The sequence below is a fragment of the Sus scrofa genome, chromosome 13 (assembly GCF_054392235.1).
Source record: "Sus scrofa isolate SSC_HxYL_T2T_F1_AM1 chromosome 13, Sscrofa_HxYL_maternal_Yorkshire_Landrace_v2.0, whole genome shotgun sequence".
In the NCBI taxonomy this organism is placed as follows: domain Eukaryota; kingdom Metazoa; phylum Chordata; class Mammalia; order Artiodactyla; family Suidae; genus Sus; species Sus scrofa.
In genome coordinates this window covers 105,649,071-105,672,997 of record NC_139395.1, presented here as the reverse complement: position 1 = coordinate 105,672,997, position 23,927 = coordinate 105,649,071, and the positions used below count along the sequence as shown (strand labels likewise).

The window sequence follows — 23,927 nt, the reverse complement described above, 5'->3', positions numbered from 1 at the left end:
GGGTTAAGGATCTGGTGTCATCACTGCCATGGTGAGGGTTCAATTCCTGGCCCTGGAACTTCTGCGTGCCTCAGGTGTAGCCAAAAAATAAAACAAAAGATTTTGCATCCAAATAAGAAGTTTTCACTGAGCAAAATTCACTCACTTGCCCTTCTCAAAGTAACTCTGTTCATGGCAGTATTCAGAGAGAAGATGGGAAACAAAACAGCAAATGATGACAACAGAGAACTTTCAATAGGAAAAAACATTTTTTTAAAGCTGTCTGTACTGGAAGCACCTAAAACATTATTTTACAGTTTATTTCATAGAACAAATATTATTTCCTAAACAAAACTATGTGGTTTTATGTGAAAGTAACCTGTGTCCATCAACAGTTGAATGGATAAAGAAGATGTGGTGTAGATACACAATGGAAAACTACTCAACCATTAAAAAGAATGAAATAATGCCATTTGTGGCAACATGGATGTACCTAGAGATTATCATATTAAATGAAGTAAGTCAGGAGTTCCGTCGTGGCGCAGTGGTTAACGAATCCGACTAGGAACCATGAGGTTGCGAGTTCAGTCCCTGCCCTTGCTCAGTGGGTTAACGATCCGGCGTTGCCGTGAGCTGTGGTGTAGGTTGCAGACACGGCTCAGATCCCGCGTTGCTGTGGCTCTGGCGTAGGCCGGTGGCTACAGCTCCGATTCAACCCCTAGCCTGGGAACCTCCATATGCCGCGGAAGCGGCCCAAGAGATAGCAACAACAACAACAACAACAAAAGACAAAAGACAAAACAAAACAAAAAAAAAATAAATGAAGTAAGTCAGACAGAGAAAGATAAATATTATATGATATCACAATGTGGACTCTAGAAAATAGTATGAATGAACTTATTTGTAAAACAGAAACAGACTCATGAACACAGAAAACAAACTTATGGTTACCAAAGGGGAAAGGCAGAGGAATAAATTAGGAGTATGGAATTAACAGATACACACTAGTGGAGTTCCCACTGTGGCTCAGTGGGTTAAGAACAAGACTATTATCCATGACTATGCGAGTTCAATCCCTAGATTAAAGGATCCAATGTTGCTACAAGGCGGTGAAGTTCGCAGATGCAGCTTGGATCTGGCATTGCTGTAGCTGTGGCATAGGCCTGAAGATGTGGCTCCGATTCGACCCCTAACCTAGGAACTTCCATATGCCACAGGTGTGGCCCTAAAAAGAAAAAAGAAAACAAACAGTCAAACAAACAAAAACAGACACATACTAGTAACACATACCTATAAAGACCTACTGTATAGCACAAAGAACTATGTTCAACATCTTGTAATAACTTATAATGGAAAAGAATTGATAAAAAAGAATATATTATATATATATGAATCACTTTGCTGTACATCTGAAACTAACAATATTGTAAATCAACAATTTACGTCAATAAACAATTTACTTCAATAAATAACTTCCATAAACAATTTACTTCAATAAAAAAACAAAAACTATGTGGTCTTTAAAAATAAAATACAAGATCAGTTATCAATAAGAAAATAACATATAATTATGTATTTATAATACAAAAATAAAAATAATAATTCAACTTTAGCTTGAAATAGCCCAGGAAGTATGTAGCTCAGGGATCTCAGATGAGGGAGATGAGACCTGGTAAGCTCAGAGTCACACTGTGAGGGTGGTGCTTGGCTCTTAAATCCCAACCCTTCAACTCCAGGGAGGAGCTGGGAATAACACTAAAAGGCCCCACATCATCTTGGCCAAAACAAGAGAGTGATTCCATTCTGAGGAAATAAGAAATTGTTTTCTGTGGAGTAAGTAGGTCCAAGAGAAGGTGATTCCTAAGACTTTCAAAAAGGTCTTCACAGGAGTTCCCATCGTGGCACAGTGGTTAACGAATCCGACTAGAAACCATGAGGTTTCAGGTTCGATCCTTGGCCTTGCTCAGTGGGTTGGGGATCCGGCGTTACCGTGAGCTGTGGTGTAGGTTGCAGACGCGGCTCGGATCCTGCAGTGCTGTGGCTCTGGCATAGGCCGGCAGCAACAGCTCCGATTGGACCCCTAGCCTGGGAAACTCCATAGGCTGCGGGAGCGGCCCTAGAAAAGGAAAAAAAAAAAAAAAAAAAAAAAAAAAAGCCTTCACAAAAGTTCTAAATAAGGGTCCCTTTAACAAGTTAATTCACCACACAATTGAGAAGATGCTGTATAGATCACAGAATTGAGCTAGGGACAGGCAGCTCAGAATAAACACTTTTACCTTTTTTCTTTCCCAGCCTCCATCTCAACACACATCCTAATTCCCAGTGTGTGGAGGTCCCACTGTGGCACAAGGGAATAGGCAGCGTCTTGGGAGCACTGAAACACGGGTTCAATCCCCAGCCCAGCACAGCGGGTTAAGGATCCGGCATTGCCCACAGCTGCAGCTTAGGTCATCACTGGGTTCGGATCTGTTCCCTGACCCAGGAACTCCATATGCTGAGGGGTGGACAAAAATGAAAAGAACAAAACAAAAAAAACTGATTCCCAGTGTGCTCTCTGACAACCCTAGAAACAAACAAATTTGCTTTTCCTCAAACAAGTCACTTCCCCTAAGTAGAAGTGGCCAGCTGAATTTCATGACCTCTAGGATGGAAGACTTTTAGCATCAAAATGCTTTTATTGCCCAGGAAAGGGATGGGGTGTTTTTTTTAATCCATTTATCTTAATATTACCTCAACATCTCCACCCATACTTCCCTGTGCTGGCCCCCTTTCCTACCCTGGGTGTGCTAGAATGCTTTTGAATGCTTTTCACTCTCCTTTCCAAACACCACATTTACCCTTCCTTCCAAAGCAGATCAAATGTCCTCTCATCTGTTTGACTATTCCGACAGTCTGCAAGAGCTCTTCTTCCAACAATATTCTGTGTGTATTTTCTCTCCGACTCTCTGGAATGCAGAGCAGTTTCGTGCCTCTCACCTGCCTTGTTCTGCACCAGTGCCCGAGAGCTTGCCAGACTCTTGACCCATGCTCTAATGTGATGGTACATGGAGGCGGAGCCTTTGGGTGATGATTAGGTCATAAGGACAGAGCCCTCATCGATGAGATTAGTGCCCTCATAAAAGAGGCTGTGAGGGTTGCTTCATTCCTTCTGCCATGTAAGGACAGATCCAAAAAGCAGAGATCTATGACCCAGGAAGTGGGCTCTCACCAGATACCAAACCTGCCACCACCCTGATCTTGAAATTCCCAGCCTCCTGAACAATGTGCAATAAATTTGTTTATAAGCCACCCTGTTTATGATAACTTGTTATGGCAGCCCAAACAAAGTAAGGCATGTTTCCTCTGATGCCGTGATAAAATGAAACACAAAGCCACTTCATGCTTTTGTCTAAGCATAGACAAAAATGCAGTCACTGTACCATACAAAATATCCCATCACAGAACGCCCCACTTTCTGACAGCATCCAATTCACAGCAAAACCCTGCCCCCTGAGACCCTCTCCCAAGTCATCTAACCAAAGCCTAAAATCCTGTTTTAGTTTCTTTCTTACATCCACTTACTAAGATACCTTGCTCAACAGTAAAAAATCCAACTTATTTAAATACATATCCGTTACTGGTAGACTTTGGCTGAAATTCCCTGACAGTTGTGGGCGGTCATTTCACAGTTATTGTCTTCTCATACATCTTAGGGGGTAAGTATTATTGTTCCCAATTGACTTCCAGGGAAACTGAGGCTGAAAGATGTAAGGTGATTTAGCAGAGATCATACAATGAGGCATCTAAGCCTAGCTCCGGTCACTTATTATAAGGGTCATCCAAACCCTTTTCACAACACCCAGATGTCCTCAGCCACACAGTATTTTAGTTGGCTTCCATTACCTTAGAAGTGAAGTCAAACAGCAGGAACACAGTCCCTCCCACCAGAAACACTTCTCAATATTGAGGGGCTTTTAAAATGAAGCTGAACTGTACAGTGAAGTTACATCTCCAATCTGAGTAGTAGATAAACAAATGTCCACTATATTATTTTGTATACCTTTTTTGGTATATGCAAATATTTTACACAAATTTTAGTAGGTTTGAAACAGAGAGGACCCTGCAGTACCCTCCCAGGTACTAAAGCCCTTCTGTGTCTCTTGTTTTTATTTGTAGAAAAAGGCTTTAGTCTCTTAGGGGCCTACCAGGAGTCACAAAAATCTGGCTCAAGAATTAATGATTGAAAGAATGTAGCCATGTAGTGACAAAAATAGCAATTAGGCCTAGAGAACTGGTAACAATTTAAACAGGAAATCAGCCATATAGCAGTCACAGAATCTTTAGTTCCTCCCTGAAGGACATAGATAATAGCATCTGAGACCTGTTCCTCCGTTGCTTTAACCGTCACCAGAGAGAAAAAGCATGATGACCAAACGGTAGCCATGACATAAACTGCTCCATCTTGAGCAGTACTGAATTTATGGCAAGCATAATTCCAGGAACTGGCCTCAAGAAAAGAGCAACAAACCAGCCCTGAAGTTGAAGATTAACTGCACTTTAAAACAGTCAGGATGATGCTGACCAGACCACTGCAGGAGCAGTTTCAAGGTGATTGTTGGAGCCAATCAGGTCTTCACATAGACCATCACCACCACCACCACCCCCCAACCCACCTCCCACGCATCCTTTAAAAACTCTTGCCCTCTGATTTGGCAACTGGGAGATGGCTTTGGTTCACCATCTCCCCAGTTTGCCACTCCCTGAATAAAACATCTTCCTTTTTCCACCAAACCTCGTCTCTCCAAAATTGACTTTTGAGCCACAAGCTGCTGAATCTGAGTTCATTTCCTGCTCAGGCTGGTAACAAGTATGATGAGCTAAAACAAGGTTCCAGAAAGACACGGGTTATGCCTTAGTGGCCAGATGCCTCAGGTCTTTTCCATCTCCAGGATGGGTAGATGGAGGGAACAGAGTCAGGCCCCAGACTAGAGCAAGGCAGCTGTCTTGAGTGCAAAATGTGTGGAGCGCCAAAAATCTAACTAAACGAGATAAATAGCATTTATGGCAATATTTTAAAAACTCAGACCAGCGAACTATGACCACGGACTGGTGCCAGCTTTTGTAAATAAAATTTTATCGTAAGCTCCAACAAGCATCTGTCCACTCCAAAACCAAACTCTGGCATTGGCAAAACCAAGTGGCCTTATAGGTGTCTATCGCTAGCAGCCACTCACCCTCCCTCACTGAAAACAACAAAACAAAAGCAAAAAACTAGCTCCATCATATTTTATAATAAATTTAAATGGAGTAAGATCTACAAAATTTTGAATCATTATACTATATACCAGAAACAACTTAATATAGTAAGTCAACTATATTTAAATTAAAAAAAATATTTTAGAAGTCTGGCTCCAAAGGAGCTAAGAAAAATTGGAAAGGGAGATCCGTTCGAGGTAGACCGATTGGGTTCTCTAAGACTCCGGGAGCAGGTGCAAAAAGAGCTTGCAGTGGTGCCCTTGGCCGCTGCCTGCCCCTCCGCCCCTCTCCTGCCAGCGCCAGTCCTCCCATTTGAGGGGTCCTGCGGCGTTAAAGTCCAGACTGTGGGGCCGCGAGGCTGCCCGTTGCCCCGGGAGACGGACGCACTAGAGGGCGCGCGCCGCAAGCCTGGACCCGCCAGTGTCCCCTGCCTTAGCTGTGATCTCGCTTCTCCTCCGCCACAACCACCATGCACTCGCGTCGCAGCATCAGAAAGCTGGAGAAGGAGCGGGGACAGGAGGACGAGGAGGAAGACGAAGTGGAGATGGAGGAGGAAGTAGAGGAGGAGATAGAGGTGATGGAGGAAGAGGAAAGGGAGATGGAGGAGGACGCGGAAGCGGAGAAGAAACTGGAGGTCCATGCGAGGTTCAGCGAAGAGTACTTGTGGGACCTTCTGGACTTCAGTGATGGCGATGAGGACGAATCGAAAATCTTTCGCCCCCGCTTTACCAGCATCGTCAGCCCCAGTCTGAGCCCGACACCGCCGCTCAGCGGGACGCCGAGTCTGACGTGGAGCCAGACACCGCCGGAGCAGAGCGAGAGCACATCGTCCAGCACCTCCTCCCAGAAAAGTACCGCCCACCCCCCTCCCCTTCCTCTAAGCCTTCCTTGTCCGGGGGAGAGCTGATCCAACTATTTTAGAGTCTTCGTCTACCCGGGTGTCTCTTTCCAAATACAGACCTCACTTCACACATAGCCCTATCTCGGTCCCTTCTGTCAAAAACACTAAAATCTTGGCTGAACGGTGATGGTTCACAACTTAGGATAAAGAGGGAAAGCATCACAAAACTGGAAGCAGGCAGAGCTGTACCGAATGTTCATCTTATAACGCTTCCGCGTGCATTCAATGACTGCGTCCTCTCATATTCATTCTCTCTCCCTCTCTCTCTCTCTCTCTCTCTCTCTCTCTCTCTCTCTCTCTCTCTCTCTCACTCACACACACACACACACACACACACACACACACACACACACGCACACACACACACCACTGAAGGAGTACTGCCTTAAGGGTGCTCTGCTAATGAGACAGCCCTGCAAAAAAGAATTCACTTTCATGCTTAACTTCCTATACTGAAACCACCCCAGCCACTTCCTTAAAAACAGAGGCAGAACAGTTATTTAGAGTAGATTTATCCATCTCATTTTGGTCAGGATAATTCTTTGTTGGGGCGACCACGTGTTGAGGGCAGGGGGACACGGCTGTCCTCTGCATTACAACATGTTTAGCAGCATCCCTGGCCTCTACTTCTGACCATGCCACTGGTCCCTACCGGGCTAGTGACAATCAAAAATGTCTTTAGACATTGCCCAATATGTCCTGGAGGGCAAAACTGTCCTTTTGAGAACCACTGACTTAAAGGGAATGACTAAATTGTTTACTGCTTCATTCAACAGCTTTTCCTAAGATATTTCAGACATTTAGGAAAGACACGTCTGATATGAGTTTAGATAGGTAAGATGTTTTCAGTTTTTATATTATTTTTTAAAGCTGATGATGTTTACTTTTTGGATAAACATATCAAGAAGTAGAGTAAAAATCATCCAAGGCATTTACAAGTAATTTATTCAAAAAGTGTTCTTTTTTTGGTGATCTACACTGTTAGACACTTTGGAGAAAGAGACAGTGTCCCTGCCCATCTCCAGTTTATCTACCTGTAGAGATGACATGTCTGTTTTCATGTATAACATGAAATCGTAACTGAATGTCATGTGCACAATAGTAAGTGCTATGAAACTTTAGGACATAAGTCTATTTTGGCTAAATTCAAGAGTGGTCAGGGACACTCATGGAGGAGAGTCGAAAAGTACAATCTTTTCTTTTTGTGGCTGTTCTTGCTATTAGCCTTCAAGCACTCTTAACTATAATAGGAAGACACCAGAAAAACACCTTTTAGGGCATCTTTATAAATCTTCACTGAAATCTCAAAGCAAACATGAGTCCACAATCTCACATTATTGTTCACCTAAGTTTTGCTTTTATAAGAAACTTTCAATTTTTTAAGCAGGAGAATTATTCTATTCCACTTACATGTTTTTATTTATCCTTTTACTTCAGCATTTTAATAAAAGATGTGTATATGGTTAAAATATTAAACTACTCAAAAGTATAAAGTCTAAAATCTCCGTACCCTTCTCCGCTCCCCACTCCCACTCACCAAACTTTAGCATTTTGCTTTGTTTCCAGCATAATTTAAATAGCATATTTTTATCCCTTGATTTATTAATTTTTGACATAGCTACTGCTTTCCCACCATGAAAGTTGAGGAATGTAACTCATACCACTTCTCCTCTTCTCCATTTTTGGTAGTTAGATTATTTTTAGTTTTTTAATCTTTAGGACTTTAAGTCCTACTCTACGTCTTGATTTATTAATATTAGTGATTATTAATTCTATTTTGAAAAATTAGTATCTTAATGCACTTCTACTTCTTTTTCTTTCTCCTCTCACCTTTTCCTCACCCAATTAACAACAAATTATATAACAAATTTTATCACAATATACATCATATAGTCATGTTATGCTGCCAAGCTTTATTATGTGTATGTTTCGTAATTTATAATTAGCTCTTAGTGCTTCAGAGATTGATTCTAAAAATTGAAAACCAATAACCAATTTCTTCTTTTTTCTTTCAAGATCAGTTGTTCTGTTCATCTTGTTCCATCTATTCCATGCTACTTATTTTTTTTAATTTTTAATTTTTTAATTTTTATTTTTTTGTCTTTTGTCTTTTAAGGACCACACCCGCGGCATATGGAGGTTCCCAAGCTAAGGGTCCAGGCAGAGCTACAGGCGCCAGCCTTCACTGCAGCTCACAGCAACACCAGATCCTTAACCCACTGAGTGAGGCCAGGGATGGAACCCGCAACCTCATGGTTCCTAGTTAGATTCATTTCCACTGTGCCATGACGGGAACTCTCTGTGATACTTATTGACCTTAAGTGACTGGTAATCCTTCATTATCCATGTGTATATATCAATGAATTATGGGTAGGTACCTCAAATGGGGTCCTTCTGCAGCTGAGAGTTCTGTTTCCTACTGGGGCTGGCAGAGGAAGGTTGACTGGGAGTCCTGAGTGGGTGGGTGGAGCATGTCACTGCCAGCTTCCTGTGGAGCATCCAGCTGGATAAGCCCAATTTCTAGAGTTAGAACAAGTCCACTTTACTATGTGGCTGGAGTTCCTCATGCACTTCTTCCCTGGGTGACTTTCCCTTCCTCCTTTCTCACCCAAGCCTGTTGGGCAGCTCCTGAGTGACCTCATCCTGCCCTTGCTTCACTTTCAGACCTAAAGCCTCCCCAGGCAGACTGACCACCCTTTTTAGAAAGCAGTGCTTTGAGCGTCATCTGGAAATAGAAACGACTGATGCCAACTGCCCTGTGTAAGAAGGAAGGAAGGGGCCTGTTGGCCACCTGTTCTGTGTTCACTCCCTGAACTGCACTGAGGACAGTCCCCAGCCCCCTCCTCTCTGCTTCTGGTCGAGTCTGAGCCGGGAGAGTCTTAGGAGTTCCCTTCAGAATAACTTTACTTACCTCTTTCATCTTGAGCTGTGGTGGTCTCTACCCTAGTTTTCCATCAACCTGAGGCCATTAACTTTCTTTCTTTTAAGGACTTCTTCAATAGTACTTGTCTACTGGTGACCTTTCTTATTTTCCAGGGCTACCGCCTGTCTGTGTTCTTAAGTGTTTGTTAGCTCTGCAAGATCTTGGGAAGGAAATGAGGGGAGAGTTGTGTGTTCAAGTGCCATCTTGACCTGGACTTTCAACTATAGGTGAACCTCGCTTTCCTAGATCTAATTCTTAATTTCTGCTCATAAATCTTTCCAAGAAGATACCTATTTTATACTTCAAAGCATTCTCTGGTGAATCTGAGGAAATTGTGTATTTAAGAAAATCTGTCCTGAAAAGTCACAAAAATGGCAACAAATATTGGTTCAGCTTCTACTTTTAATTGCCCTGTTACTATTCTGATTGAAAATGGAGCAAACTTTAGGAGGCAGCTGAATACAAAGAAACACAGTTACTGCAGCCAAACAGGTCTGGGCCCCATCTGCATGATTTTGAGAGGACTCCCTAGAGCCTCGATTTCCTTGCCTGTAGAAAGGGCATACTGATTCCTACCTTGATTGGTTTTTGTAAAGATTAAGTGAAATAATGTGAGTAAAGCAACTACTATGTATATACTGCTACACAGTAAGCTTTCAGGAAATGTTAATTCTGTTCCTATCCTCAGTCATCTGCCGTATTCACAAAGAATTTAAAAAGAAGTCTTTGTTGATTTAAGGAAAGCAAAGAGATTTAGACGAGTAATGTTAATGAGTTTAGGAGTAATTTTGTTAACTGTTGAATTGGGGAAAAAAACTCAAATGTAAAATGTTGTTTAGGGATTTATTTTTGGTCCCATCACTTTCCCTGGGAGGTCAGACAAACAGGACTGAGCAAAGTGAAAAAGTGACAATCCTAAAGCTGGCTAAGTTACTTGGAAAAAAATTGCTTCATAATTTTAGAAGAGCCAGCAAATTATGGCAAAAAACTGAAATTCAAAGAGCCAAAGGAACTTGAAAAGCAATAGTTATTACGTACTTGTTACCATAACAGTCATTTTAGCTAGTAAAAGTCAGTAAATTCCTGCTTCCTATCATGTCAATAATAAGTGATTACTTGTGGAAAGAATACAGATTGCTTAATTACAATGAATTTAACTTCAACTCTTTAAAAAGAGGTGGGATTATTTTTAAAGCTATTTTAAAATGAACACTACATTCGAATTTAAATTCAAATAAATGTTTAAACGCGCATACCATTATCACCGCTACCACTACCAACACACATGCACAGATACAGAGGTAGTAATTTACTCCTGGGGGAAGTAATACAGTATTGGGAGCCTCCAGGATTGCGAAAGGAGTACTTTGCAAAAAACAGACACGTGGCAAATATACTGCGCCCTTCGTTACTGAAGACATAAGAATGTAAGAAAATATTTCGAAGAAAAAAGAAATCAGGATCTTCTAGGAACAGCTGTTATTTGTTTGTTAAAATATACTATATTTAAGAGTTCCTGTCATGGCTCGGTGGTTAACGAATCCAACTAGGAACCATGAGGTTGAGGGTTCAATCCCTGGCCTTGATCAGTGGGTTAAGGATCTGGCAGTGCCATGAGCTGTGGTGTAGGTTGCAGACATGGCTCGGGTCCTGAGTTGCTGTGGCTCTGGCGTAGGCCGGCGGCTACAGCTCCGATTCAACCCCTAGCCTGGGAACCTCCATATGCCACGGGAGTGGACCTCAAAAGGCAAAAAGACAAAAATATATATATATATACTATATTTAAAAGAACTGCTAACAACTATATAGGTATATTTAGACAAAACTAACATTTTGTCTAAATTTCAGAGCTATCTATCAAAATCTGCATCCAAGAATTCCAATATCAGTACAAACAGAAGAAAGCTGGCTACAAGAATTGTCTGGCATGCAGCAACTGAGTGAGTATTTTGTTTTTACAGCTTTTGCTGGGAGATGGGATCGCACGCCAGACAGAGCACTGGTGTAGGCATCCAGGAGAACAGTTAGGACTGAACCCTAGCCTCAGCACAAACTACTGCAATGACTGGGCAAGTCACTTAGCCCCCTCGCTGACTCTCTTCCTCTGTTGGCCATGATAATCCTTCTGTCACAGGACTGTTATGAAGATCAAAATGAGATTCCATATTTAGACTCCTTGGCAATGAGTCTTTCATAAATGGTAGCATTTGTGTTGACATCAAGAAATAATCTGCCATCACATTTTGATACATATCTTTTTTTATTATACAGTAACAGACATGCTGTTTTTAAAATGTCAGACCATTAAGAGAAATATAATAGAAACATGAAATTCTTAACTTATCCCAATATATCCCTCAGAAGTCATCACTATGGACAGCCTTTCTTTTCAACTTTACTGTATGCTTTATGTTGCATCACTTATTCATCAGATATTTACTGAGCACATACATCCAAACACCTGTCATTGGTCAGTTTCCTGCTCTGGGGAAACAGCAATGAACAAAGCAGACAAACCCTGCCTCAGTGGCCTTCAATTAAATTGTGGGAGGCAGAGGGGATAGTGAGATAAATAATACACAAAATAAGTAAATATATTATGCCTTAGATGATGTAAGTGCTAAGAAAGAAAAATAAAGCAGAGAGAGGGATGGGAAATGTTGGGCAGCCAGGTGCAAGCATACACAGGATGCTCAGGGAAATCTTTACTGAAAAGCTGAAATATCTGAATTAAAGACCTCAAGGAGGTGAGTGATGATTTTCTCTGGGGATGAAGTTCCCAGGCTAGGGGTCTAATCAGAGCTGTAGCCACCGGCCTACACCAGAGCCACAGCAATGAGAGATCCAAGCCGTCATAGCAACACCGGATCCTTAACCCACTGCACGAGGCCAGGAATCAAACCCGCAACCTCATGGGACCTAGTCGGATTCGTTTCCGCTGTGCCACGATGGGAACTCCAAGTGCTTCCTTTTAGAACAAGGCCCGTGTGGCTGTGGTGGAGTAAATAATGAGGTGAATCCTATGGGATAAAGTCAGAGAGACAATGAGGACCAAATCTCATTCAGTGGGAATGAAGTGGGAAGTCACTGGAGGGTCTGCACATAGTTGAACATAAAAATGTTAAATTAAATTTATAATTAATATTAATATTAAATCTAACATTAAAAAGTGCTAACTATTCCCAAATTAATCTACACAGTCAATGTAGTTGTGATGAGGTTTTTCAATGGAATTTGACATGTTGACTCTGGTCTTGCTTTGCATTATTAAAAGATAAGCTGAGGGAGTTCCCATTGTGGTGCAGGGGAAACGAATCTGACTGGTGACCATGAGGTTTCGGGTTCGATCCTTGGCCTCATTCAGTGGGTTAAGGATCCAGTGTTGCTGTGAGCTGTGGTGTAGGTCACAGACATGGCTTGGATCCTCCATGGCTATGGTGTAGGCCAGCAGCTGTAGCTCTGATTTGACCCTTAGCCTGGGAACCTCCATTAAGCCTCGGGTGTGGCCCATAAAAAAAATAATAAGATAAATTGAGACATATTCAAATTTTTAAGAGTTTATTTGGGCAGACAAGGCTTGGAATCTGGCAGAGCCAAACTGGAAGTGGTTAGGAGCACTCCACAGACAAGATCCAAGGAGAAGTTTTTTTGTTGTTGTTTGTTTTTTACTCAATGAATTTATTACATTTATAGTTGTACAATGATCATCACAATCCAATTTTATAGGATTTCCATCCCACAACCCCAGCACATCCCCCCCAAAACTGCCTCCTTTGCAAACCACAAGTTTTTCAAAGTCTGTCAGTTAGGATCTGTTCTGCAAAGAAGTTCATTGTGCCCTTTTTTCAGATTCCACGTGTCAGTGAAAGCATTTGATGTTGGTATCTCATTGTATGGCTGACTTCACTTAGCATGATCATTTCTAGGTCCATCCATGTTGCTAAAAATGCTGGTATTTTGTACCTTTTAATGGCTGAGTAATATTCCATTGTACATATGTACCACATCTTCTCGATCCACTCCTCTGTCGATGGACATTTAGGTTGATTCCATGTCTTGACTATTGCAAATAGTGCTGAAATGAATATTGGAGTACATGTGTCTTTGCAAGTCATGGTTTTCTCTGGATAGATGCCCAGGAGTGGGACTGCTGGATCAAATGGTAGTTCTATTTTTAGTTTTCTGAGGAATCTCCATACTGTTTTCGACAGTGGTTGCACAAATTTTCAATCCCACCAACAGTGTAATAGGGTTCCTTTTTCTCTACACCCTCTCTAGCACTTATTCTTTGTAGACTTTTTGATGATGGCCATTCTGGCTGGTGTCAGGTGGTACCTCATAGTGGGTTTGAATTGCATTTCTCTAATAACGAGTGATGTTGAACATCTTTTCACGTGTTTTTTGGCCATCTATTTGTCTTCTTCAGAGAATCGTCTGTTTAGATCTTCTGCCCATTTTTTGATGGGCTTGTTTGTTTTTTTGGTATTGAATGGTAGGAGGCGGTTTATAAATTTTGGAAATTAATCCTTTGTCAGTCAATTCATTTGCAAATATTTTCTCCCATCCTGTGGGTTGCCTTTTCATTTTGTTTAGGGTTTCCTTTGCTGTGCAGAAACTTTTAAGTATAACTAAGTCCCATTTGTTTATTTTTATTTTTACTGTCATTACTCTAAGAGGTGGATCTGAGAAGATGTTGTTGTCATTTATGTTGGAGAGTGTTTGGCCTCTGGTTTCCTCTAAGAGTTTTATAGTGTCTGGTCTTATATCTAGGTCTTTAATCCATTTTGAGTTTATTTTTGTGCATGGTGTTAGGGAGTGTTCTCATTTCATTCTTTTCCATGTGGCTGTCCAGTTTTTCCCAGCACCACTTGTTGAACAGGCTGTCTTTTCTTAAGGAGAAGTTTTTCAAGAGATGTGGGAGCAGAACAAAGAAGTTTATTTGATTGGCTGTTGCTTTTGCATTGTTTGGGAAAGCCCTGTTGGCTGTTTGTAATTGGCTGGTCTTAACCCTAAGGCATTAACCTTGAGGAATTGATTCTGGCTTAGGTTTCACTTTGCTTATGATTGGCTACCCAGGCATTAGAGCCCCCTTATTTGATTACTTGAACAGCAGGAACCTGACATACCTTTTCAATTTTTTCAGATCTTCTTTCATAGTTATGGTTTTTTAAAATAGAGAACTCATATGCAGTTCCTATTAGTTTATTTCTAGATATTTTATAGTTGTCCTTTATTAATGTAACAATTGGAATCTTTTTTCTGTCACATTTTCTGCCCTTTTTTTGGCCATGCCCACAGCATACAGAAATTCCTGGGCCAGGTTTCAAACTTGAGCCACAACAGTGACAACGTCAGATCCTTAACCCACTGAGCTACAAGGGAACTCCATCCTATTACATTTTCTAACTGGTTATTGTCAATGTTTAGGAAAACTACTGATTTCAATGTATGTATCTTGTATCTGACCTCCCCACACTGCTGAACTTTCTCATTCTAATAGTTTATCAGTTGAAAGTCTACTGGATAATGACATTTCTTGGGAATAACAGCAGTTTTTTCTTTAAACTTTTTTACATAGCAGTGTATCATGGACATCCTTCCAGGTTAGGAAAGATTGATCTAATTTTTTGACATGACTGAATAGTATTCCCTTACATACATATAGTTACTGTGACTTATGTAATACATCTGGTTGTGAGATGTTTCAGAGTTGTTTGGTTTGGGTTGGTTTTGTGTCTTGACCTCTTCTCTGTAATGAATAATGGAATAATGCCTCAATGAAAAATCTTTGTTCATTCATTTTTTTTTTATATCTCTGCTGGCATTTCTGTTGGACAAAATGCCTAAAACATATTTTGAAATTGTTTGGCTATTCCACATAGGAAGTTTTTTGTTTGTTTTTTGTTTTTTTGCTTTTTAAGGCCACAGTCGTGGCATATGGAAGTTCCCAGGCTAGGGGTCGAATTGAAGCTACAGCTGCCAGCCTACACCACAGCCATAGCAACACCAGATCTTCGACCCACTGGTCGAGGACAGGGATAGAACCCACATCCTCAAGTTGGATTCATTTCTGTTTTGCCACAACAGGAACTCCAGGAAGTTTGTCATCTAAAGCTTGTCTCTCCAGCAGCAGCCCTGGCTCTGCTGGGAAAATGGGTATGCCCCTTTCCTTTACCTCTGTCCCATTTTAGGTTATTCTGATTGTTTTTTCGTCATTCCAATCTTATCTGCTTTACCTTCTAGACAAAGTGGCTCATGCCTTCCCTATTTTCATTACTGCCCTGGAATCTGCAGAGGGAATTATTCTGGGGGTTTATTTATTTATTTATTTACACCTAAATCTTTCATAGAGAATTTATACATAGATACTAGCTACATATACTATGCATAAACCATACATAGATATTAGCAACTCATGTATGTTGCAGTTAAATATCTGTAATGCCAGGTGGTTTCAGGTTTTTTAGAAAGGAAGAGTGAATGGTTGAGTCTAATCATGTAATAGTAACATAGATTTTTTTTTCCTGGTAGTGAAGTTGGAACTGGGTTGTGATATTTAATATCTCACATACAGATGAAAGGCTGTGAAGGGACTGACTGCCTCTGTCAGACCCCTCCCCCTACCCCCCACCCCCCCCACCCCCGCTGCAAGCAGGATCAGTAGCCCTAAGCACAAGGAAGACAGAGTTAGCTTTATGTGGTTTGTCAAAACTTCACTCACTCAGAACTTCCTGGAGTTTAGCAGCAAACACAGTCTTTAATTCCTGAGGGTATCTTTCTCATTCCAAAAAAGTCAAATCCTAAGCAGTCAAGCAGATTTTGGAGGTTGGGTCCTTACAAGAATAGCTGGTGTCCATGTTCATGTTTCAGGAAGAAGCTCTTGATGTGGCCTCCTCTTTGTCTTCTGGAGTAGGATAGCTTTTTAAAGGTTTCCGGTCCATTTGGTTGAAGATTGTTCAGCCTTTAGTTGTGAATTTTGTTATTTTTAGGAGAGAAGTTGAGCTCCAGTCCTTCTATTCCGCCATCTTAATCCCCTCTATTCTGGGGGTTTAATTCACTGTCTTGAACTGGTAACTGTCCCTCTCCCCCAAGACTCCTTGAAAAATCTTTTACAGAATAATAGTCATAAATAAGACAGAATAGTACTTTTATTTATTTATTTTGTCTTTTTAGGGCCACACCTACCACATATGTAAGTTCCCAGGCTAGGGATCAAATCAGAGCTGTAGCTGCCAGCCTACACCACAGCCACAGCCACAGCCATGCCAGATCCAAGCCATGTCTGCGGCCTACACCATAGCTCATGGCAATGCCAGATCCTTAGCCCACTGAGTGAAGCCAGGGATTGAACCCGAGTCCTCATGGATACTAGTTAGGTTCATTACCACTGAACCACAATGGGAACTCCCCAGAACAGTAATTTTAAAAGGCAGAACATGAAAGAGTCTGCAAACCATGATTATAATCAAGCAAAACATGCATTTGTGTTGCATTCTAAGACCAGAAAGCAGCTAGGAATTTTCTTTTTTTTTTTTTTTTTTTTTTTTTGCCATGTCCATGACATGCTGAAGTTCCCAAGCCAGGGATAAAACCTGCACCACAGCAGTGACCGGAGCCTCAGCAGTCACAATGCCAGATCCTTAACCCCCTGAGGCATCAGGGAACTCTCAGGTGTTTTTTTCTTTTTAGGGTCGCAGTGCGGCATATGGAGGTTCCCAGGTCAGGGGTCAAATCAGAGCTACAGCTGCTGGCCTACACCACAGCCACATCAACGCAGGATCCAAACTGAGTCTTCGACCTACACCACAGTTCACAGCAATGATGGATTCTTAACACACTCAACGAGGCCAGGGATTGAACCTCATGGTTCGTAGTCAGATTCGTTTCTGCTGCACCATGACAGGAACTCCCCTAGAAGTATTTTTTTAATGTGATACATTAGTAGTGAGTCTCTTCTGTTCATTACTTACTGTTGATAAAATGTTATTTGGGAAAAGGCCAAAAATTAAAAGATAAAACACACAATCAGGGCACTTACTTTTCCAAGAGGCATATTTTATTTTCTATTGAGCTTCTTTTCTTTCCTCTGTCAGAGTTAATGACAAATGTACACTCTTTTTGCAGAGAAGGGAATGCCCTCTGTAAAGAAGGAAGATGAACCTGAAAATCTAGCTTCTAAGCTGAGAGGTAACTGGATGTTTAGCATCATCCCCTCTGCTGGCAAAGGCAAACTGCCCATGGGGAACTGCCCAATCCCCCCTAAGAATATATGCAAGAAGGTGGTGAAGGCAGGGTTTCTGGGCACTTAGATGGGGCAGGGTGGGGAGGGGAATTGGGGGGCTAGGGTTTTCAAACTAGAGACAATAGAATAGACTGCACAAGTGTAAACTTTCCTTCTAAACCTATCCTTTTCTCTTTAGAAAAATGGATAATTAATCCAGACGAGCCAAAACTAAGTATTTTATGTGAGCTGGAGGTAAGACATGTTTATCAGTCCAACTAGCATACTGTATTCATGGTAAAAATCACTTATTGAATCTTCGATTTTTTTTTTCTTTCTTTCTCTTTAAAATTTAGTTTAAGGAAGACTTCATAACACTCTTTGAACCATCTCTGAGAACACTACCCAGCATCGGGCCGCCATCCATTCTGACATTCAAACAGGAGAGTTCCAATTTAGGCATTACATTCAAGGTGATTTTCATTCATACTATTTTTTATTTTTATGGTAATAAATGGTGTAAAAAGCCATACAGTGATTTGCACAAAAGACAGTAAACATTCTTTTTTTTTTTTACTGTCACTCGCTTTTATTTTTTTAATTATTCAGTGAATTTTATTACATTTATAGCTGTACAACGATCCTCACAACCCAATTTTATAGCATGAGCATTCTTTTTTTAAAAAAAAAAAAGGCTCATTTACTTGGAAGAGCACTTAGGGGCTGTATTCACTTCCTAGGGCTTCTGTAACAAAGTTCCACAAACGAGGTAGCTGACAGTGACAGAAAAGTATTGTCTCCCAGTTTTGAAGGCTAGAAGTCCAAAACCAAGGTGTCAGCAAGTCCAGCCTGGAGAGAAGCATCCCTTCCTGCCTCTTCCAAGCTTCTGGTGGTGGCCATCTATCCTTGGCATCCTTTGGCTTGCAGCTGCATCACTCCAGTCTCTGCCTCCGTTGTCCCAGTGTGCTCTCCATGTCTCTGTCCAAATGTCCCTCTTCTCCAAGGACATCAGTCATACCAGATTAGTGCCCACCCTAATGACTTCATCTTGATTACATCTGCAGAGATCCCATTTCTAAGTAAGGCCACATTCACAGGTACCAGGGGCTAGAAATTCAACATAGCCTTGTGGGGAATGCAATTCAACCCCTAAGAGTGGCCATAAGGCCTGGAAGCATAGGTGAACATTAGCTGTATTTGATCACATTGAGTGACCGATTAACAGCAGCGTTCTATGGGCAAGAGAGAGATCATCTTAGTAATTCCAAAGGATGAACACCACCCCACCTCACCAGAGAGGTGAGGGACTGACTGATAGCACGATTATTTCCAAACTTGGGCGGCACTGCCAGGTGGGCCCAGCCTGGAACCTCTTTGGTTATTTTTTCTGTGCACACTAAAGTGCAGGCTTGTTCACTGAAAATAAGAGACACCAGTCATGTGAGACAGGGCAGCACAGGTGTGTGTAGGAGTTGATGGGCATGCTGTATGGATGCATGAATGTGGCTGGTGATCACTACCATTTTGTGCAGCACCTTGAACTATGCAATTGTAATGCACTGTGACATGTTAAATACATCATGTGATGTAATATGAGTCAAACTTTGTTGTTTATATTTGTCCAGGTTTCAAAATATTATGCTCACCACATAGACTCTTTTTTTTTGGGGGGGTGCTCCTGTGGCATATGGAAGTTTCCAGGCTAGGGGTCGAATTGGAGCTGTAGCCACTGGCCTACACCACAGCCACAGCAATGCCAGATCCAAGCCTCATCTACAACCTACACCACAGCTCATGCCAATGCTGGATCCTTGACCCACTGAGTAAGGCCAGAGATCAAACCCACATCCTCATGGATTCTAATTGGATTCGTTTCCACTGCACCACAAAGGGAACTCCCTCACCATATAGACTCTTACAAATTCTTTCTTTAACACAGCATCCTTCTTTTTCTGAAGCACTATGGCTTATATCCAGAAAGTTTCTTGAGCTTTCCTCCTCTGACACCCAGAGATGAGCCTGCACATGAGGAGGGCCTTGTGGCCTCCCATGCACAGAGCTTTCCCTGCACTGGCCCCTAGGCAGGGCCGGCTCTGCCTACATCCCCAGCAGACCTTTCCAGTTGTCTAAAATGGGCCTTGACACTGGTCTAGTTCGAGGGCGGCAGCACCTGGTTGGCCAGCTCCCCATTTCAGACACACCCCCTTGAGGTGCAGAGTCCAACCCCACTCATGGTCTTCTGAAGCATCTCTACTTGCTTTGCCCTCAGGTGAAGGGGCCACAGGCTGAGGAGTTCACTACAAAAACACTGGCATGTAACAGGCTGTAGCTGGCCTGGCATTGCCGCACTCTCTCTGCCCATTCCATCACTTGGTAGGTGTCCTAGATTTGTTATCACCATCTCTCTAGTACAAGACTTTCCTCTCAAGTGTTCTGCTTTTAGCGATGTGCAGTATTTATTATTGGCTACTTTCAGTGGTCTAAAGATATTAGACTTTAGGATCCCTGGCTGTACCATCCTTCTCAGTCACCCTCTGACCCCATGGCAGCTATTTTGCCAGGCCCAGAGAGTGGTTTCCTTTGCAACTACAGATGCCCGGGTAGCTTCATGACCTGCAAGTCATGATCTGGGTCTTTTTCTGGAGGCCTGTGCTGAGGCTTGGCTGCTCACCTGCACAGGAGCCTCTGCAGTCACAGCCATGCTCTCGGATCACTAATAGGGACATAATGCGTCCACCCCTCACCGAGTCACCTGACCCCTAACTCCCAGTCTCCTCTTGCTTCCCCCAGCCCCCCTCTCCCCACAGGATTACCTTCACAACAGACAAGGAATTCAGGGCTTTCCTTGAGAAATGACTCTATTTTAGAAGGTTGATCATTGTAAATAGTGGCCTACATAGTAATGTTAAAACTTTTTCTTAGCCAATCCTTCTTTTTTTTTTTTTTGCCATTTCTTGGGCCGCTCCCATGGCATATGGAGGTTCCCAGGCTAGGGGTCGAATCAGAGCTGTAGCCACCAGCCTATGTCAGAGCCCAGCAACGCGGGATCTGAGCCGCGTCTGGAACCTACACCACAGCTCACAGCACGGCAGATCCCCAACCCACTGGGCAAGGCCAGGGATGGAACCCACAACCTCATGGTTCTTAGTCAGATTTGTTAACCACTGCGCCACAACGGGAACTTCCAGCCAATACTTCTTGAAAGAGCTTATGGCATTCCAGCACCTTAGACCACTTACACAAAAGCAAGTACGTGTTATCCTGTGTCCCTCGCATCCAGTCACACACTATACATCCCCTCCTCAACAAGGGACTCTGATGTCCACAGTAGTCATGTCTGCATCTTTCTTCTTACACTGGGAAGCATCTCAAGGACCCACAGAGCTCCTGATGGGCTCAGCTGACCCCGATGAACTGCACCAGACAGAACACCCCAAGCCCCACCTCAGTCTCCTCAGAACGTACCAGCCCCCCTCCTCACCCCTGTTGTCTGACCGGACATTCGCTGGCCCTGCCCAGGGCCCTGACTCCTCCTGTTCTGAGAGGCTCTGGGCTTCCCTGTAGGCATGTCTTCATTTTTTTTCTCCTCTCCAAAGGAAGAAGAGGAGGAGATTTCACCCAAGTGTGAATTCTGTGGCAGTGACCTAAGAACATTCCTCTCCAACATGGATGTCTCCTCTGACTACAGCACCTCTGACCTCATAGAACATGTAAGTCCTAAAGAGAGTTTACTGAGGAAACAGTGTTATTTTTAGACACTACTTTTATTTATGAATGTATGTATGTTTATTTTTTTCTTTTAACAGTCGCATCCACAGTGTATGGAAATTCCCAGGCTAGGGGTTGAAATTGGAGCTGCTGCTACCAGCCTATACCACAACCACAGCAATGTCAGATCAGAGCTGCATCTGTGACTTATACCACAGCTCACAGCAACTCAGGATCCTTAACCCACTGAGTGAGGTCAGGGATTGAACTTGTATCCTCATGGACACTGTGTTGGGTTCCTAACCTGCTGAGCCAAAGTGGGAACTCTTTTTAACACAAGTAGTATTTGCTTCTGCATCTTTCCATGCAAGGCCATTCTTTTAAACACAAGTAGTATTTGCTTCTGCATCTTTCCACTGCAATACCATTCTTAAAAGAGTTATGTGTTAGCAGTCGGGGCAATACAAATCATAATCACTATGGGATACTATTTCACAACTACTGGGATGGCTATAACCAAAAAGACAGATAATAGCAGGTGTTGGCAAGGATGTAGAAAAACTGGGATCCTCATACACTGATGAGGGGGAATATAAAGTAATTCAGCCACTTTGGAAAATAGTCTGGCAATCCCTCAAAAATGAAACATGCAATTAACATATAACCCAACAAACAATTCCATTCCTCCTTATATAGCCAAGAAAATGGACAATATATGTCCACACAGAAACTTGTATACAAATGTTCATAGCAGCACAATTTGTAACAGCCAAAAACTGAAAACAGTCTGGATGTCTATCAACTGATGAATGGGCAAATAAATGTGGAGTATCTGTTCTATACAGTGGAATATTATTCTGCCATAAAAAACAAATGAAGTACTTATACATGCTATAGCATAAGTGAAAACATTATGCTAAATGAAAGAAGCCAGCCATAAAGGATCACATGTTATGTGATTCCATTTATACGAACTGTCCAGAATAGGCAATCCATAGTGACAACAAATAGAGCAGTGATTGCCAGGGGCTGAGGATAAGGAGTAACTGTTAATGGGCACAGGTTTCATGTTCTAAAATTGATCTTCTGTGAATATGTTAAAAACCATTGATTGTACACTTCCAATGGGTGAATTATAAGATATGCGAATTATATCTCAATAAAACTGTTACCAAAAATGCTATGCTAGATTGTTATCCAAAACCCCATTAGCCATTTTTTTTTTAATTTTTCCCTCCTGTAATTATTTTCCTCTAGGACTGATGAGATAAAAATGACCTCTTTGTTTTTCAGACCTACTGTTGTAGTTATTTCCAAAATCTGATTGACTACATCTATGAGGAAAAACAAAAAACCCAAAGCTCTAAAGCTGAATTAATCTGTATTGACCCTCATGCTGCCCATGGCAGTGAAGCTGACAGACTCAAAGCAAAGGAAAAAGCTTTGCAGAGGTAATATTGAGTCTTTGATATTGAAACTCAGCGAGGCCCACCTAATTAGAGATCTTTTTGTAAAATGAACCTTGTTTTCTCAAAATAGATAATTTTCAAGATATGCTTCCAGTGAAGAAATTAAAATTGGCCAAAGCAAACCTACTGCAATTCCTGCTAGATGAGAGCCAAAAGATTTCTGATACTCAGGGCAATTCAGAATTCCTATATTGGAGATATTTGTCCACTAAACAGAGTAGAAACACATGTGCACTGATCAAATGACTAGATTCACAAGTAATAACAGTAGAACAAGGAATGGCATTTAAAACCGTAAAAATTTATAATATACTATATATTAACCTTCAAACACATTTCAGACTTATGCATCATATTTTTTTGATTTTGCAGAAAACAGGAGCGACAAATGGCCAAGCACTATGAAATATTAACAAAAGAACAAACTAGTTTTTCTGAAGAAGGTAAGTTCATCAACACTGATGTTGTAGATCAGAAAATTACACATCAGAAAGCTCACATGTTTGAGCTAAAATTGGCATAAAGAGTAACATTTAAGAGGAGTTCCCATTGTGGCTCAGCAGAAATGGATCTGTCTAGTATCCATGAGGATGCAGGTTCGATCCCTGGCCTTCCTCAGTGGGTTAAGGATCCAGCATTACCGTGAGCTATGGTATAGGTAGCAGACACAGCTCAGATCCTGCGTTGCTGTGGCTGTGGCATAGGCCAGCAGCTGCATCTCCAATTCGACCCCTAGCCTGGAAACCTCCAGATGCTGCAGGTGTGGCCCTAAAAAAAAAAAAAAAAAAACACAACAAACAAAAAAAAAAAAACAAAAAAACCCCACACATTTAAAATTTTCATTTCACTCAATGCACTAGTCAAAATGGCTCAGAAAATCTGGCCTTTCCATTGTCTGGTTTCAACTCGCTGTTTTTAGGCTTCAACCCACTGTTGTTATCGATTGAAATAAATCAGCGACATCTCTGGAGCACTTTACAGAAAGAGCTTTTGAGTGCAAGGTCTCTCATTTAATCAAGCATGCATTCCATTTTGTCTTCAAGCTTGGATATGGAAAATCTGTCAAACATAAATCAGATTCTTTCCTTACAGACAGGCCCTATCAGTCAGCTGGCCAGTGTAGCTGTGATACTGCCTCAACTGAGGGAGCATCAGAACTTCAGGATTTATAACCTTGTTCTTCTCCTCGTAGGCTGTCTAACTGGGGGTAAATTAATCTTCTGGAGCATCAGGCTCCTCCTCTCACTATTGAAAAGATACTTAGAGAAGTTTTTTTTTAATTAAATCCCTAATATAATGTTCCTTAGTAGTCAACTTCTTCCTACTAAACGTATGCCAGAAAATTCCATGTAATGAAAATCATCATTTTTGTTCTTTCAACAAAGGGATATTCTCTCTCTCTCTCTCTCTTTTTTTCTTTGCTTTTTAGGACTGCACCAAAGGAACATGGAAGTTCCCAGGCTAGGCGTCAAAGTGCAGCCACGTCTGCGA

At 41.8% G+C, this 23,927-nt stretch overlaps 1 protein-coding gene and 1 long non-coding RNA gene across 4 annotated transcripts in view; one reads left to right on the top strand and one right to left on the bottom strand.

Moving 5' to 3' along the window:
• The window catches only part of LOC110256316 (uncharacterized), a 347,057-nt gene that overhangs the window by 298,279 nt on the left and 24,851 nt on the right, over positions 1-23,927 (bottom strand). The window contains exon 1 of one of the 2 annotated variants that reach the window (XR_014824182.1): positions 5,885-6,067. The exons of the other annotated variant lie outside the window; for it this stretch is intronic. This is a non-coding gene — a long non-coding RNA (uncharacterized LOC110256316). Of the gene's footprint in view, positions 1-5,884; positions 6,068-23,927 lie in introns of those variants that run through there. 2 annotated transcript variants of the gene reach the window in all.
• Positions 2,263-23,927, top strand: part of ERICH6 (glutamate rich 6) — a 43,330-nt gene continuing 21,665 nt past the window's right edge. For both annotated transcript variants that reach the window (XM_005657090.4, XM_084990056.1), the window contains exons 1-9: positions 2,263-6,065; positions 6,892-6,949; positions 10,887-10,978; positions 17,163-17,225; positions 17,459-17,514; positions 17,616-17,732; positions 20,856-20,969; positions 22,261-22,418; positions 22,809-22,879. In XM_005657090.4, coding sequence (XP_005657147.3) covers positions 5,684-6,065; positions 6,892-6,949; positions 10,887-10,978; positions 17,163-17,225; positions 17,459-17,514; positions 17,616-17,732; positions 20,856-20,969; positions 22,261-22,418; positions 22,809-22,879 — 1,111 coding nt within the window. In that variant the 5' untranslated portion in view covers positions 2,263-5,683. The remainder of the gene's footprint in view (positions 6,066-6,891; positions 6,950-10,886; positions 10,979-17,162; positions 17,226-17,458; positions 17,515-17,615; positions 17,733-20,855; positions 20,970-22,260; positions 22,419-22,808; positions 22,880-23,927) is intronic.